General features: G+C 41.3%; 1 protein-coding gene across 1 annotated transcript in view; it reads left to right on the top strand.

The window, feature by feature from the left end:
- ctnnal1 (catenin (cadherin-associated protein), alpha-like 1) overlaps positions 1–17986 on the top strand; it is a 312118-nt gene that overhangs the window by 204628 nt on the left and 89504 nt on the right. The window contains exon 4 of the mRNA XM_055656355.1: positions 7979–8098. Coding sequence (XP_055512330.1) covers positions 7979–8098 — 120 coding nt within the window. The remainder of the gene's footprint in view (positions 1–7978; positions 8099–17986) is intronic.

The following is a 17986-nucleotide window of genomic DNA, read 5'->3' as shown; positions in this document are numbered from 1 at the left end:
AGTCCACAGGAACTGATCCAGAGTCTATAGAACATTGGAAAATGATCATCAATGCATCCACAATTTTCCGGGCCACCTCTTCGAGTACTCTGGGACGCAGACAATTAGGCCCTGGGGATTAATCTGCCTTCAGTCCCAACAGTTTACCTAGCACCATTTCCTGACTAATGTGGATTCCCTTCAGTTCCTCCCTCCCACTAGATCCTCGATCCCCTAGTATTTCTGGGAGATTGTTTGTGTCTTCATCAGTGAAGAGAGAGCCAAAGTACGAGTTTAACTGGTCTGCAATTTCCTTGCTTCCCATTCTAAATTCACCCTTTTTCTGACTATAAGGGACCTACATTTGTCTTCACTAATCTTTTCCTCTTCACAGAAGCTTTTACAGTCAGTTTTTATACTCTCAGCAAGCTTTCTTTCATGCTTAATTAACCCCTTTGTCCTCTGTTGAATTCTAAATTTTTCCCAGTCCTCCGGTTTGCTGCTTCCTCTGGCCAATTTATATGCCTCTTCCTTGGATTTAACACTATCCCTAATTTCCATCCTTAGCCACGGTTCAGCCGCCTTGCCTGTTTTTTTTTTACACCAGACAAGGATGAACAATTGTTGTAATTCATCCATGTGATCTTTAAATCTTTGCCATTGCATATCCACCCGTCAACCCTTTGAGTATAATTTGCCAATCTATCCTAGCCAATTCCCATCTCATGCCGTCAAAGTTATCTTTCTTTAAGTTCAGGACCCTTGTCTCTGAATTAACCGTGTCACTCTCCATTTTAATGTAGAATTCTTCCATATTATGGTCACTGTTACCCTTTGCACAACAAGATTGCTAACTAATCCTTCCTCATTACACAATGCCCAGTCTAGGATGGCCTGCCCTCAAGTTAGTTCCTTTACATATTGGCTTAGGAAATCCTCCTCCTCAGTCTGGTTACCAATTTGGTTAGCCCAATCTATATGTAGATTAAAGTCAGCCATGATAACTGGGTGACAGTACTCTTTAAAATTAATTTATGTTGTGCTCATATTTAATTATCTGCATTTTATGTTAACTCCAATGTTAAAAAAATGAATTTGGGTTATTTACTGTTTGAACTGCTCTTTATCACAGCTATCCTGATTCACTGCTTTCCTGTCATCATGGAAACTAATTGGCTGTGCATATATTTGTGAGACATTTAAAATGCCCATCTTTGCCTGCTATCAAGGCTGTTGAGTGCACTTAAGGATCATATCATTGCACTGGATGAGGCCCTGATGCGTTCGTCCAAACCAGTGAGTTTGGAGATGGTTATTACCAAAGGGAAAACCCTTGTCAGATGGAGAAGATGTACGGGCACATGGAGCGTAGGTGTGAGAGATTTAGGCTCTGGGTGAGTTGGGCGATGGGCCGTTACCCGGGGCCACTGGGCCAGCAAAATCCAGTCCTTAAATTGCTTAAATTGTTATACAATGAGCCTGATATTTTGCCATCTTTTAATGGGCCAGTCAATAATACATAAATCATAATCAATTGTCAAACATCAGTGTCCTCTTCCAGGTCAAAGTTCTGATAAAATTCTCTCTTGTGACTCCTGTAAAAGTTACTACCGTGACTAGTGATGTGCCTTAGGGTTCGGCGCTGGGCCCGTTACTGTTTGTCATCTACATCAATGATTTGGATGAGAACATGCAGGGCAAGATTAGCAAATTTGCTGATGATACAAAAGTGGGTGGTTTTGCAGATAGTGAAGATGGTTGTGAAAGATTGCTGCAGGATCCGGATCAATTGGCCTGATAGGCTGAGGAATGGTTGATAGAATTTAATACAGAGGAAGGTGAGGTATTGCATTTTGGGGCATCTAACAAGGACAGGACTTACACAGTGAATGGTAGGCCTTTGGGTAGTGTTGTACAGCAGAGGGATCTGGGAGAACAAGTGCATGGTTCCTTGAAGGTTGAGTCGCAGGTAGATAAGGTGGTCAAAAAGGCTTTTGGCACTTTGGCCTTCATCAGTCAGAGTATTGAGTATAGATGTTGGGAGGTCATGTTGCAGTTGTACAAGACATTGGTGAGACAGCATTTTGAATATATATATATAGATGTTTTTTTTAATTTTTATTTATTAGAAGCAGGGTACAAAAATATAACCAGCGGCATATGACATAATATTGCGTTCAGTTCTCGACTCCATGTTACTGGAAATATATTGTCAAGCTTGAAAGGGTTCAGAGAAGTTTTACGAGGATGTTGCCAGGACTATAGGGAGGGGTTGAGTAGGCAGGGTCTCTATTCCTTGGAGCGCAGCAGGATGAGGGGTGATCTGAAAGAGGTGTATAAATATATGAGAGGAATAGATCGGGTAGATGCACATAATCTTTTGCCCAGAGTAGGGGAATTGAGGACCAGAGGACATAGGTTCAAGGTGAAGGGGAAAAGATTTAATAGGAATTTGCGGGAGTATCTTTTTCACACAAAGCTGCCAAAGGAGGTAGTTGAGGTTGGGACTATCCCAATGTTTAAGGAACAGTTAGACAGGAACATGGATAGGACAGTTTTGGAAGGATATGGATCAAAAGCAGGCAGGTGGGACTAGTGTAGCTGGGTCATGTTGGTCGATGTAGGCAAATTGGGCCGAAGGGCCTGTTTCCACACTGTATCATTCTATGACTAAAAGATAGACATAAAATGCTGGAGTAACTCTGCGGGACAGGCAGCATCTCTGGATAGAAGGAATGGGTGATGTTTCGGGTCGAGACCCTTCAGACCCTTCTTCAGATGCTGCCTGTCCTGCTGAGTTACTCCAGCCTTTTGTGTCTATCTTCGGTGTAAACCAGCATCTGCAGTTTCTTCCTACACATTCTGATAAAAGGTCTTTGACCTGAAACAATAACTCTGTTTCTCTCTCCACATTTGTTCCCTGTGCTGTTGAGATTTTCCAGTCATTTCTGTTTATATTTCAGATTACCAACATCTGCAGTTGTTTAATCTTTTTTCATTGTCAAGCATTGAGGCCTGAGTTAAACTCAGTGCATTATGTTGGGCAGGTGACACCAATTTCAGTAAAAGGGGGACTCAATTGCTACCAGGCAGATGAAGAAAATAATTCATTGCTATCTTGAAGAAATGCAACATCGCCTGGGATTCTCTGGCCCATAACAACTCGAAGAAGAGAAAGAGCATTTGGGATGGTATTGAGAACGTTGAGGCTATACATTGGGAGCTAACATGGGCCTGTGCTAGTGTCACAAGAAGCAATCTACCTAACAAACTATGCCCCCATCGCCCAGTCAGCCACCACACACCCCATATATGGGATCGTCTGTGGTTCCCACACTAGCCTCAATTCCACTGAGTAAAAGTGGTGTAAGCCGCCCTGATCCCAAGTGAATACGTAAGAAGAAGTAGAGTTCACCTGTGTCGCATATACATAGAATATACATACTAATCTCCTTCGCATATACATACTAATCTCATTCGCACATATATACATAATCTCATTCTCCTTCATGCAATCACATATCCTTTCATTGCCTTAATATCCACATGCCTATCTAAATTACCTTTTAAATGCCTCTATCATATCTGATTCCACCATCACCCCTGGCAGCGCATTCCTGGCACCCACAATTCTCTGTGTAAAACAAAAACAAAAATGAGTCTGGTAACAAGTAACATTTCACCCTGTGGAAAAAGATTTTGACTGTATTTGGATTTTGTTCCAGGGCCTCTGTGATTCGGTTTAGCATGTACATGAAGGCAACTGAGCGTGATCCTGAAGTGCAGGCTCTGAGGAAAATGAGCACTAGTTGTTCAGCTGAGAGCAGATATCTTAACATTGGATATATGTTTCAGTTTCAGAGGTTACCATGATGACCAAAATGTTTCCTAAAAAAAAATGCTTTGCAGCATCCAGAACTGTACAGTCTTTCAAATGCTCTATACTTCTTCAGAGTTCTCCAAGTATTCTCATTGAAACATACAGAATAGTGAATGGCTTGGATAGAGTGGATGTGGAGAGGATGTTTCCATTAGTGGGAAAGTCTAGGACTGGAGATCATAGCCTCAGAATTAAAGGACATTAGTTTGGGAAGGAGATGAGGAGAAATTTATTTAGTCAGAGGGTGGTGAACCTGTGGAATTCTTTGCCACAGAAGGCTGTGGAGGCCAAGTCAGTGGATATTTTTAAGGCAGAGCTGGATAGATTCTTGATTCGTACAGGTGTCAGGGGTTATGGGGAAAAGGCAGGAGAATGTGGTTAGGAGGGAGAGATAGATCAGCCATGATTGACTGGCAGATTAGACTTAATGGGCTGAAGGACCTAATTCTACTCCTATTCCTTATGTCCTTATGACCTCATTGTACCAACGACTTCAATAATTGCAACACAACGTTCCATAACGTTTCTGTAGTAACCATAGATAACTCTCTTCATTGTCCATTGCACCATCAATTTTGGTGTCATTTGCAAACATACTCAGCATGTAATTGTTAATGTAGACGTTAAGCAGTGGGCCCAGCACTAATCTCTGCAGCACCTCACCAGTTCCAGCCCTCCAATCTGAATAATAGCCCACAGTCCCACACTTTGATTTCTTCTACTGGGCCCATCATGTATCCAATTGTCCAGCTCACCTTGCATCCTATGTGATCTCAGATTCCAGACACATCTACCGTATGGCACATTGTGAAAATGTTTGTTAAAGTCGATATAGACAACATCTACAGTCCTACCCATATCAATCCTCTTCGTCACCTCTGCAAGAAATAACATTCACCCTGTCCTTAATACTCTCTAATCCAGGCAACATCCTGGTGAAACTCTTCTGCTCCCTCTCCAAAACCTCCACATCATTCCTGGGATGCAGCAGCCAGAATTACACAGCTGCAACATGGTCTTGACTCTTGTGTTCAATGACTTCCCTAATTTTATATTCAACTGCCCAGATTCGGATTTTACACTGAAGGGTTTCGGCCCGAAATGTTGCCTATTTCCTTCTCTCCTTAGATGCTGCTGCACCCGCTTAGTTTCTCCAGCATTTTTATGTACCTTCAGATTTTACACTATGGGTTATTTTCTTTGCAATCTGAATGTTTCATATAACCTTTATTGATCTTTACCATATTAACATAAGCTTTTACATTCTGATTTTATGTTTCTTATTAACCTTCTCTTATATTATACTTTCCCAATCGTTATCAATGTCTTGGTCCTTTGCTGAATTCTAAAATCTAAAACCTTATCCTTTGTACTTTTTCCTTTGTATCTTGAACCTTTCAGGCCACTTTTTTCATTGGATTTTCCAGCCTTAAAGGGATATATATTTATTAAGAAACTATTAATTCTTTAAATGTTAGTCATTGCCTAAAGTCCTCTTATGTACAAGATTGTTAATTTATCCCTTTTCACAGTGTGAGATCTAAAATAGCCTTTGTTCTAGTTAGTTTTCCAGATGTATGTGGAGCAACTGTCTCATGTACATTAGATGCAATTAAAATGATTACATGCGGACCAACAATCAAAAAGTGCTTGGCACCCTGCTGCTATGTGACCCTTGCTTTTTCCAAAGGGTGCACGACAATGTGTTGCCATTTACACATCTTACAACCTTTTTTGTTTTCCAGTCCATTCCTGGCCCATTTTATTGTCTCCATACTCTCTTCACCCCCCCCCCCCCCCCCCCCCCCCCCCCCCCCCCCCCCCACCTCCCACCCGTAGATTTTATAACTCAGGTTGACATTTGGAGACATTTACAGTAGCCAATTAAACTACTAACCCACACTTGTGGGGAAACCCATGCAATAACAAAGAGATCATGCAAACTCCCCACAGAAGAACTTGTTGCCAGGATTGAACCCAGAATGCTGGAGCTGAGAAACAGCAGCTCTGCTAGCTCTGCCACAGTGTTCTGCACAGATTAAGTCATTGCAAAAAAAAAAAACACTTTTCAGCATCCAGTAAAAGTGCTAAATAGAACCATGAATAAATTACAGAAGTAATTTCCGATGGAGTTCCGCATAAACTGGGGTCTTGTCCCTGGAGCTGCAATTACGAAGTGCACAATGTCCCGTTTTCCTATATATGCACTTTCTTGCCATTTATTAGGTCTGCCTCCACCTGTGCAGAATCGTTGCATTTTCATCGCAGATCTGTTTCTTACCTAGATTTGTTGGGTCAGAAATAATATCTGACATTTTTTTCCATCTGTTATCATTAAGATAGTAAACGTCTGAGAGCCCAGTCCAGAATGTTTTCCTCTCAAACTACATTCACTAGTTTCTGCATGTCTAATCATTTCCCAAACAGCACCAAAAGGGTTGAGCACTTTTTTTCCATTTTATAAAAACATATTACCGTGCCCAATAATTTTATGACTGACAGACATATTTTTAGTGATGAATCCTTCATTTTTTTTCTTCAACTGTTATCAGGCTATTTTCTCTCTCCTTTTTTGGTTAGTTGTCATATTTGCTGCCATGCAAACTATTTGGGTGGTTCCTGAATCTAAGGAACTTTGGAATTCATTCTTTGAATTCACTCCTTTTGCTGTTACCTTTCAGAATTTTAAGCTGTTTATTTTACTGCCCCTTATAGTTTATCCTGTCTTTGGTTCCAGGAGAGCTCTTATTTTGATTTGGGCACCTTTTTATATAATTGTAGAATTACTTAAAGTTTTTATTTGTTGCTATCTTTCTATCCTCTTCCTTTTTTTAAAATCAGTTTTTATGTTAGTCATGCCTGTTTTCTAAAATGCCCACAGAAAACTGAGCTTCCCATAAAATTGGATCAGTATGCAGCTTGCAACAAATTACATTTTTCTATCCAGAGACTTTGATACCCTCTGCCCTAGGAGTACAAAAAATGATTTGATGTCAGGCTTTTTATTACACTGCCAGGACAGAGTGTATTAATTTGGGATAATGCGTCACATTGTAGCAAAAAAATCTCCATGGATAATTGTTAAATATTTTGGCAAATATGTGATTTTCCTTTTCTTCTTTACCATTTTCAGGTAAAGGTTTCAAGAAACAGCATTTTATATTTTAACCGGGAGTTTAGAAATCATTGTAAAATTGTGATTTATTTAAATCTTGCACTCATTTCCTCTCAAACTAATCATGAATAAACAGAACTTACTAATCCAGCTCTGTAAATATGAGATATGCTGTCTTAAACAGAGCCTGAGCAACAAAGCTGGAGAGCTAAAATGATCCTTATTTAAAAATGACACAATAATTGTGACATATTGTTTAATGACTGCTTATGACTATATTTATTCAGTTCCTTCAAGCTGTCACTTAGTAATTCCTTGTTGTCCACATTACTATCTGCTCATTCTTCATTAAAATGTGCTCAGAATTAAATATGAATTAAAAATGAACTGCAAAAGTAGTTGTTTAGAATTTGGCTCCTTGCTGAGTGGGAGTAATCAAAGTTTTCAGTTGCTTTGCACGTAATCAAGCTAAAACTGGTAAGTTTTAGAAGGATGTTTTTATTTTTCACCTCATATTTTGAAATCAGTTCCTCAGATGGCAACAGATGAGCTGTAGTAATATGAAACTTAAATCAAACATTGAAATTCTCATGTGTTTGGTTTGCTTTTTGCCTTTTCCTTGGCTCAGAGAAAGAATGTAAATGAAAGGAGAACAAATCAAAGAAGAGGCAAGAAATGAACCAAATCAGTGTGTGCTGAATTGGAGGCTGTGTTGTGTGAGATGATTGTGAGGAAGGTTTCTCACCAGAACAATTCTGGAATAAGCTTGTCTTTAGTTCGGCAAAGCATTGAATGAATTAGTAAACACTAATGCCCTTGAGTTCTGATTTCATTTTGTGTGGATGACTCTATTCCTATGGGGCCACATCTCTAAATGATGATTTCAGGGCTATGTGGCTGAGGTGCTAGTATTCAGGAAAGATTGTCATACTATAATTTTAACTTGCTTAGCATGTCATGGTGTCTTTATATATTAAAATATTATTTTTTTTGTCTTCTTACAGGTTCTTGCAACTTTGGAACATTTGGAAAAAGTTAGCAGCTTTCAGGAGTTTGTACAGATCTTCAGTCAGTTTGGAAACGAGATGGTAGAATTTGCCCATTTGACAGGAGACAGGCAAAATGTAGGTTATAAATGCATTGCAATATTCGAGGCAACTGATTTTTTGAGATGTTATTGAACCTTTTTCAACTCTCAGATCTTTAAAGTGGTTTTATGCAATGAAAGCACTATAAAAGTACAAATGATAATTTGTGTTGAATTTCTTTTTCCATTGCTTTTCATCAGCTGTTGCAGTTCAGCCAAATTCTTTGCATTCTGGCCAAATTTTGCCCAGCCTTCATTTTTAACATGGCTGGGTCCAAAACTTAAAAATTGGATGGGGATTTTTCTGAAAGAGATTTTCTCCATTCACAACGGTTCTGAACTGTACCCATGCCACCTAACTGGTAACTATCAAATTATCTGCTGGAAACCTCCCCAGTATATTCTTCATACGAGTGAGTTGTAATATAAATTTATTGCCTATGTATTTCTTCCTCTTTTGTTGACTGTGTTCATATGTTATGCATACTGCAGGTTTGGATTTTAAATAGTTTAAGATTTTTCATCTTTTTTTATAATAACATAGAAATGTTATTATAAAAAAAGATGAGAAATCTTATACTATTTTAGTCTTCTTGTGTCCTGGGAAAAATTATTGAAGGATGTTAGCTATTCTCTTGCTTTTATGGCTTAGAAGCTATGGACATTAAATATTTTTTTGAAAATCTGCATGTGTGGCATGATGTTGAAAACATACAAAGGCTCCTTTATGAGTGCTAATAACTGAGCCACACCAAAGCTGTTGGAATAAATTTAATTTATTTTGATGAGAGATCCTCTCTGGAAATATTAAAGCCTAATCACTATGTCTCCAGTCACCACTATCTATGCTCATTCAACTTGAACAGTTGATTTCAGAGTTATACAAGTGGATCTATGAAACAGAACTCTTGCAACCAAGACTGCCAATGGAACTTTCAAGGTACAGGTAATTCAGCCATAGGATCTGTTTAATGTACTAATACATAGTCTACATTTTCATGATATTCTCCATAGTGATTTCTGTGAATATGCACCAGCAGAATCCGATTTAAACTAGATAATATTGCCATCAAACCAGTGCATTTCATATAAATTCAGCCAAATTGTTTCAATAGATTAGGGAATTTTCAATCCTCATTGTGTCCAGCATTAGTTGTATTTTTGTCATTAAAATAAAATGTAACAGGCAGCATCTCTGGAGAAAATAACAGTAATGTTATTGAATGTCAAGACATGGTGCTTGGAGTCTTGTTGGAGATGTTTCTTGATTACTGCTTATATGACACCGTTGCTACTTGCAACTTCTAACCCTATGTCTGCATCACAGAATTGCAGCATACATGCAAGGACTGTCTTTATTTCATCTGTTCTGCATGAAATTATACTTTATCCAATTATCAGTTAACATCCCGTTTGAACCAGGCTGTGTTGCAAGCAGTCAGTGTGCTTTCCACTGTATACCTGTAGGAGGGTGGGGGAGCGGTCCTTCTTCTTCTTGCATTTGGCGTGCATAGCCTAAAGTTGCATGTTATTTTGCAAATTGTTCTATTTGATCTTATTTGACTGTGCATGTTGGGTTGATTGCATTAGTTGAAAACAGGGCGGACCACGTGAAGGTTGCAATCTCCCACCCCGGGGAGCGGTCCTGGCCCAAGGCGTCACTGACAAGCGTTCCTCCGGGAAGGGTCCTGAGCCAAACCATCTTTAGCTCCCTCATCGACATATTCAAGGGAGGGAATGCGGGAGTACTGATGGGGAAGCCATCATTACTTGTCCATCACTGTGTGTAAAAGTATGAGAGGCATGGATAGGGTGGACGAATAGGGCCTTTTTACCAGGGTGGAGTTGTCAGGGACTGGAGGATATGGCTTTAGGTTGAGAGGGTCAAAGTTTGTGGGAGATGTGTGGGACAGGTTTTTTTAGAGGGTGCCTGGAACGCATTGCTGGGATTGCTGGTGGAGGCGGATATGATGCTGGCAGTTGAGGGACCCTTGGGATCGGCACATGGTTATGCAGGGAATGGAGGAATGTGGATCAAATGCAGGCAAAGTTGATGTTTTAATTGGCATCATGTTTGACGCAGCCATTGTCAGCCAAAGGGCCTGTTCTTGTGCTGCACTGTTCTTCTGATCTAATTAGGGAGGGAAGGTTTTTAATGATACAGCTAAAGAAGACTAGGTTTCAAACAATGCCCAGAAGAATTACCACAGTAATGCCCAAGGCTGGGTTTCATTGACCTTCAACAGCCATGAGCATAATTAATGAGCAGTGTTTCTGCTAATTGAACTCATTTAGATACAAAGGAAGGTTTATAAAATTTAATATTAATTTTTTTTTTAAATCTAGCTAAATCAAAGAAATTAGTAAATAGTTCAATATAATGTTTTCAGTAATTTAAATTCAGGTCGACACATTTATTCAAACAATTATTAAGGGAACTCCAGTGTTGCACAAGTTCAGATAATGGAAAATCGCCCTTAAGGAATTCACAAATCACAACTAAAAAATAGTCTGGGTCGGCCGAACCTCGCCGCCCCACCGGCCATCCGCTGACCGGGACCTCCTACGCTTTGCCCGCTGACCCAGACGCCACTCCCCGCGGGCCTCCACCATCAACTCTACCGACACTCGCCACTCCACCGCTCTCCAGCAGGCCGCAGCCGTCACCTTACCTGAGTCCTAGGCTCAGCACCGTACCTGAAGTCTCCACGCAGCAGACTCTGACATCACGGGGTCTAACTGTGCTGGGTCCTAGTGCTCACCCCGAACACAGGGAACATCAGTGGTTGTTCCACTGGGTCTTCCCCTTCCCCCTCAAACCATGTGACCCCAGCTCTTCCCCTCCCACACTATAGTCCCCATACCCCCCCCCCTCCCTGACCATCCCCCATCCCCCCCCCCCCCCCCACCAGACATCACCTCGGCCCCAGTCCACTCACTTGCCTTCCTCCAGCCCCAATCCCCATCCTTGTCGTGTGTTCACCATCCCCCCTGACCTCCCCCTCTCGGATACCGAATGGTCTGGCCTCAGGAGAGGCCTCACCTTTGTTCCCCTCCGTCCCCACCTCAATGAGTTCCTCGTCCGCCACGATGTGGAGCTCTTCTTCTCGTCGTCTCCGCATCCAAGCGTTTTTTTTTCCATGGGAAGGAGTCCTCGCCCCCCCCCCAGTGATGACCCCCTTCTCCCGTCTCTAACGAACCCCCTCCTCTGGACTCCCCCTCATGACCATCTACTACGGCTTTAGATCTTTTTATTTTAAACTGCCGACGGGACATCAACCGCCTCAACTTCTCCATTCCCCTGTCTCACTCCAATCTCTAGCACCATCCCCCCCCCCCCCCCCCCCCCCCCGCTCCCCCTGATTTCACCTGATTTCACCTTCTCCCCAAAATCCACAAACCTGACTGTCCTGGTAAACCCATTGTTTCTGCCCGTTCGTGCCCCACCGAACTCATTTCCAAATACCTTGACTCCATCCTATCCCCCCTGGGTAAATCCCTCCCGATCTATGTTCAAGACACCTCACACACTTTTCGGCTCCTCCATGACTTCCGTTTTCTAGGCCCCCACTCCCTCATCTTCACCATGGATGTCCAGTCACTCTACATCTCCATCCCTCACCAGGAGAGTCTTAAATCCCTCCGTTTCTTCCTCGACCGGAGAGTCAACCAATCCCCATCTACTGATACTCTCCTCCGCCTAGCGGTGCTGTTCCTTACCCTTTTCGTTCTACTCCTCCCATTTCCTCCAAATCCAAGGCGTAGCTATGGGCACACGCATGGGCCCCAGCTATGCCTGCCTCTTTGTAGGGTACGTCAAACAATCCTTGTTCGAGGCGTACCGTGGTCATATCCCCGAACTCTACCTCCGCTACATCGACGGCTGCATTGGTGCTACCTCCTGCACCCATACAGAATTCACTGACTTCATCCATTTCACCACTAACTTCCATCCGGCACTCAAATACACCTGGACCATTTCCGACATCTCCCTACCGTTTCTAGACCTCACTATCTTCATCGCAGATATCTTAACCGACATCTATTATAAACCCATTGACTCCCATGGCTATCTGGACTACACTTCTTCGCACCCTGCTTCCTGTAAGGACTCCATCCCCTACTCCCAATTCCTCTGTCTATGCCGCATCTGCACCCAGGTTGAGGTGTTCCAAACCAGGGCATCCGAGATGTCCTCATTCTTTAGGGAATGGGGGTTCCCCTCTTCTACTATAGATGAGGCTCTCACCAGGGTCTCTTCTATATCATGTAACTCTGCTCTCTCTCCCCATCCCCCCACTTGTAACAAGGGCAGAGTCCCCCTTGTCCTCACCTTCCACCCTACCAGCCGTCACATACAACAAATAATCCTCCGACATTTTCAACACCTCCAACGGGATCCCACCACTGGCCACATCTTCCCATCTCCTCCCCTTTTGGCTTTCTGCAGAGAAGCTCCCTCCGTAACTCCCTGGTCAATTTGTCCCTTCCCACCCAAACCACCTCCTCTCCAGGCACTTTCCCTTGCAACCGCAGAAAATGCTACACTTTTCGCTTTACCTCCCCCCTTGACTCCATCCGAGGACCCAAGCAGTCTTTCCAAGTGCAGCAGAGGTTTACCTGCACCTCCTCCAACTTCATCTATTGCATCCGCTGCTCTAGGTGTCAGCTGCTCTACATCGGTGAGACCAAGCGTAGGCTTGGCGATCGCTTCGCCCAACACCTCCGCTCGGTTTGCAATAACCAACCTGATCTCCCGGTGGCTCAGCACTTCAACTCCCCCTCCCATTCCGAATCCGACCTTTCTGTCCTGGGCCTCCTCCATGGCCAGAGTGAGGCCCACTGTAAATTGGAGGAGCAGCACCTCAAATTTTGCTTGGGTAGTTTACACCCCAGTGGTATAAGCATTGACTTCTCCAATTTTAGGTAGTCCCTGCTTTCTCCTTCTTTCCCCTCCCCTTCCCAGCTCTCCCTCAGCCCACTGTCTCCGCATCTTCCTTTCTTATTCCCACCCTCCCCACTCCCACATCAATCTGAAGAAGGGTCTCGACCCGAAACGTCGCCAATTTCCTTCGCTCCATAGATGCTGCCTCACCCGCTGAGTTTCTCCAGCATTTTTGTCTACTAAAAAATAGTTGATTGGAAGCATGCACCATAACTTCATTTTGGAGACTATTGAAATTCTGAGCATGTTCTGCTCCGTGGTTATCAATTGCATCCATAGCAGAAACTCTGTGGAATATGTTTAATGTGGTGGATAACAACGTTTTCAACGATAACAACGATAACAACAGCAATTGGCCAACCACTTCATCCTACTTTCAGAGCCACAAATAATCAGTGGATGCTGACATTTCCGAAGTGCTTTGCTAATGAGTCAGATGTGTTCAGTGTATTTTGGGACTCCACTTAAATTCACTTGGTACTAACTGCTTACCAATAATGTGGTATATTGTTTTGAGTTTACAACACAAAAGCTGGCCACTTATGCATGATCGTTCTCCACACAATCTTCCTCCCACTCTTGCTTGCTTTATTTCTCTTCAGAATAGGTTCCTTTCCTTTCTCCCACACGCAGTTATATTCCTACTCCTTATTTGCACTTGCATTAACCTGCTCCATTTAAAGTTGTCATTTTGTAAATCATGCTAAGTAAAACAATCAGAGATAACTGTGGATAAATTGCTTTAAACGTTTGAATATTGGCGATTTGAAATAAAAACTAGAATATGTTATTAGGAAGATAAATAGGATTGAAGCTTATCAGAAATATTCTAGAAAGTCATTGACACATTTCACTTTCCACACGGAGTATTTCCAGAATTTTCTTTTTAAATTTACAATTACATTTGATCCTCCTATTGTATGTTCCCAAGCCATTCAATGTACATAAAAAAAGTCCTGCATTATAGAAATCTGTGCCTAAAAGATTTTTTGTTATTTAATAAGCTAAGTGCAAGTGTGATGAAAATTCAACGTTAATAAGTGTGATAAAGGTGGTGAAAATTAAACATTGGTTTCCAGGCAGCTAAGTGAACTTTTAGGTTACTTAGGTTATTTTGAAGTGTGCTGATATATATGACTTTGTGTCCAGTTTAATTTTACAATTGAACCCCTATTTAGCTCAGTTGATTTTGATAATATGTTCAAATTATTTCAGAACAACAGCTTTGATTCTGTTCAGATAAGTTGAATATGGGAAAAGTCTGATCCAAACAAAATAGGTATCTCAGGAAAATAGGGCAGTGAGCATCGTAGTCACTGGAACCAGTTTTTGTGCATTTTGTCTCAAGAAGATCAAATATGAGAATATAAAATTCAGAAAATATAAAGGGTGTATTCCTTACAGCTAGGCATTCAAAGTATAATTGAACTGCTCACTATTGCGAGTAATCTTGGAGAAAATATTAATGCTATAGGGAGGAAATGAAACATTCCAATCATATTACATTGGAAAGCAAACCTTAGATGACACAGTGGGCAACATTTGCAGATGGCTGCATTCTTAGTATCTTAAAGTGCTTCTTTTTGTATATATGATTCTCATTTAACAAGCTAAATGGACACGTTGCATGGCAACTGCTTAAACACGTATTGCAGGAGGAAAGGCAAAACATTTAAAATAAGGCAGGTGTGAGACAAGGTTACGTGCAGCAATACATAGTAATGAATTATGTATTACCACAAACATTCATTATTAAGTCAGGACAGCTGAAGTGATTGAATGTGCATTGGGATGCCACCAGCATATTGATACTGATTTATTTTGTAGAATTGTAAGATGATTGATTTAGCATCCTCAAAGTAACTGTCATTCGTAACTCTTGCATCTGTTCATGTGGAGGAAAAGGAAATGAATGTCCTGTTTGGAGCTCTTAAGGTTGATTAATTTAACTATACAATTGTGAAGTGTGCTGCGCATTCCACATTTTGTAATAATATTTTATTAAATTACTCTTCGGTGTGTTATAAAAAAAGTACCAAATACAAAAATATGTAAACTAAATAAACCAATGCCAAAATGCAATATAATTGATTGACATTGTTCTGTCGTGAGTATAAGCAGTGTTATGTTGGGTCAAGTCAAGCAGCCACAATTCTCCACTACTCCCCTTTTGGCTTCTTTTCATCTATTTGTCCACATATTTGCCGATGTAAACTCCCTCATCTGTATCCACCTATCCCTTGCTAGCCTGGATCCCGTCCCCACCTCTTTTCCATCTTTCTCCCCCCCTCCCGACTACAATCAGTCTGAAGAAGGGTCCCAACCCAAAACATGGTGGTGCAGCGGTAGAGTTGCTGCCTTACAGCGAATGCAGCGCCGGAGACCCGGGTTCGATCCCGACTACGGGTGCTGTCTGTACGGAGTTTGTACGTTCTCCCCGTGACCTACGTGGGTTTTCTCCGAGATCCTCGGTTTCCTCTCAGACTCCAAAGACGTACAGGTTAATTGGCTTGGTAAATGTAAAAATTGTCCCTATTGTGTGTGTAGGGGCTCGCTGATCGGTGCGGACCCTGTGGGCCGAAGGGCTTGTTTCCGCGCTGTATCTCTAAACAAAACTAAACTAAACTAATCACCTATCCATGTTTTCCAGAAATACTGCAGAGTTTCTGCGTCACTTTGTATTCCAGACAAATTTATTGATTGGATTGTTGTGATCAGGAAAACTGACATGTAGACTTAAAACTTAGAGGGTTGGACAGGGAGAAAATATGAAGGAAGGCACGTTTCGGACAAATGCATGCACCATGGCATTAATAGTGCTGGATTTCAGTTAACTTATTATTAACGGTGGTTTGACCAATGTAAAATGTATGTAGGGTGCATATTTTCTAAATTGCATTGTTTTTATCCAGTGTGTAGAAAGTCCAATAATGTAGGTGAATTGTAAATTTATTTTTCAGGAATGAGGCTGAGATAAACTTTAACAAATCAGACTGGAAACAGCTACTTGCAGTGTAGAGCAATGGAAGCCATTTCAGAAGGAGATTCAAAGAGTTTACAGAAAACATGTTTCCACCAAGATAAAGAGTGGAGATGACTAATCCAAAGCTTAAGAATACAAAGTACATCGAGGGAGAGATGTAACCTAAAAAGGGAAGCTTACATCACACTCCATGAGCTTAAAGCAGCAGAAGCATGAGAGGAATATAGGAGTGAACTAACAAGGGGAATTCAATAGTGAAGAGTGTTTTATTGTCATGTGCCCCGAAATGGAACAATGGAATTATTACATGCAGTAGCAGCACAGCAGATTTGTAATTTGGAAAATAACTAAGAGAGGGTGTATAATTAGATAACATTTAACATGTTTTTTAACATTTAACTTGTTTTTAAGTGCATGAAGGGGAATACAATAATGGAATGGGATAGGCCCACAAGAGACCAAATGGGCAACGTATGTTTGGAGATGGAAGATGTAGGCCTCAATGAATAATATGTGAGTGAAATTTACTAAAAGGTGGATGATGCTAATATTGTAATTAGGATTATTATTGCCAGATGTACCAAGGTACAGAGAAAAGCTTTATTTGAATGTTATCCAATCTGATTGGGTAATACAATTACATCAAACTCAAGTACTGTAGGTTGAGCAAAGGGAAAGATGCACAGTGCAGAATACAGTTCTCAGTTTTGTAGCGTAATAGTCCCATATACCAAGTTCAATACCCGTTGCCCTTGAAGTGAACTGGACAGTACTCTAGCTTATGAAAGGATTGTTCAGAAGCCTGATAACAAATGGGAATAAGCATTCCTGAATCTGGTGGTGCTGTTTTCAAGCAGGGAGAAGGAGAAATTACCGGGATGGGACATATATTTGACTATGTTGGCTGCCTTAGGCAGGTCATGTGAAGTGTAGATGGAGTCAATGGTGGTAAGTCTGGTGTTTGTGATAGACTGGGCAACATCTACCACTCTCTGCAATTTCTTGTGGTCTTGGATAGAGCTGTTCCCAAACCTAGCTGTGATGTAATCTGACAGTATGCTCTCTATGGTACATCTATAGGGGTTTGGACGAGTCTTAGGAGATATGCTGAATTTCCTCGGTTTCCTAGGGACGAAGATGTGTTGCTGTGCCATCATAGCCATCACATCTATGGTGTTGGTTCCCAACAGATCATTGGAAATATTAACACCAAAAGCTCTTAACCCTTTCCACTTTAGCACCATTTACCACATTTCCTGAGTTGATAACTAGGTCTTTTGTCTTGTTGATGTTGAGGGAGATGCTGTTGTCCTAACACCACATTACTAAACTCTCCAGCTCCTTCCTGTACTCTGTCTTATCATTGTACATGGTCCAACCCGCTACAGCGGTGTCATCTGCAAAAATGTAGATGAAATTAGAACCGAATTTGGCTGCATAATCATGGATGTGTAGGCAGTAGGGGACTGAGAACATATCTTTGTGGGGCACTAATGTTGAGAATTATTGTGGAGAGGTGTTGTCATCTATCCTCATTGATTTTTGTGTCTGTGGGGCAGAAAGTTGAGGTGTGAAGTCGAGGTGTAAACTTTAAGTTTGTAAAGTTTAAGTTTGTAAAGTTTAGAATGGGATGAACATATTAAAATAGGGAGTATTAAGGTGTTTTATTATCTGTGAAAATGACAATTTGCTGGGCTTATTCCCCTTACTATTGGAAAAATTGAAGAAAACGGCAGAGGTTCAAACCAGCATTTTTTTCATTCCACCTCAATCATTGGACTGAACTGAAAGGATTGGAGAACCACTCACATTGTGCTTTCCTTTAGAAAGGAACTGGTAAACAAATTGCAGGCCAGTTATGTGTGAGACTTCAATAGTGGGAAAATTACTGAATTCCATTGTTCAGGGTTAATATAAAAGCACTTCTAAAGATACAGGTAAATTTGAAGCAGTCAGCAAAGATTTGTTCAGGGATAGTAGATTCTGGCTATCAATGT

The sequence above is a fragment of the Leucoraja erinacea genome, chromosome 2, assembly GCF_028641065.1.
Source record: "Leucoraja erinacea ecotype New England chromosome 2, Leri_hhj_1, whole genome shotgun sequence".
Lineage (NCBI taxonomy): Eukaryota > Metazoa > Chordata > Chondrichthyes > Rajiformes > Rajidae > Leucoraja > Leucoraja erinaceus.
Note: the sequence above shows the minus strand (reverse complement) of the source record. Positions and strands in the feature narration are given on the sequence as shown.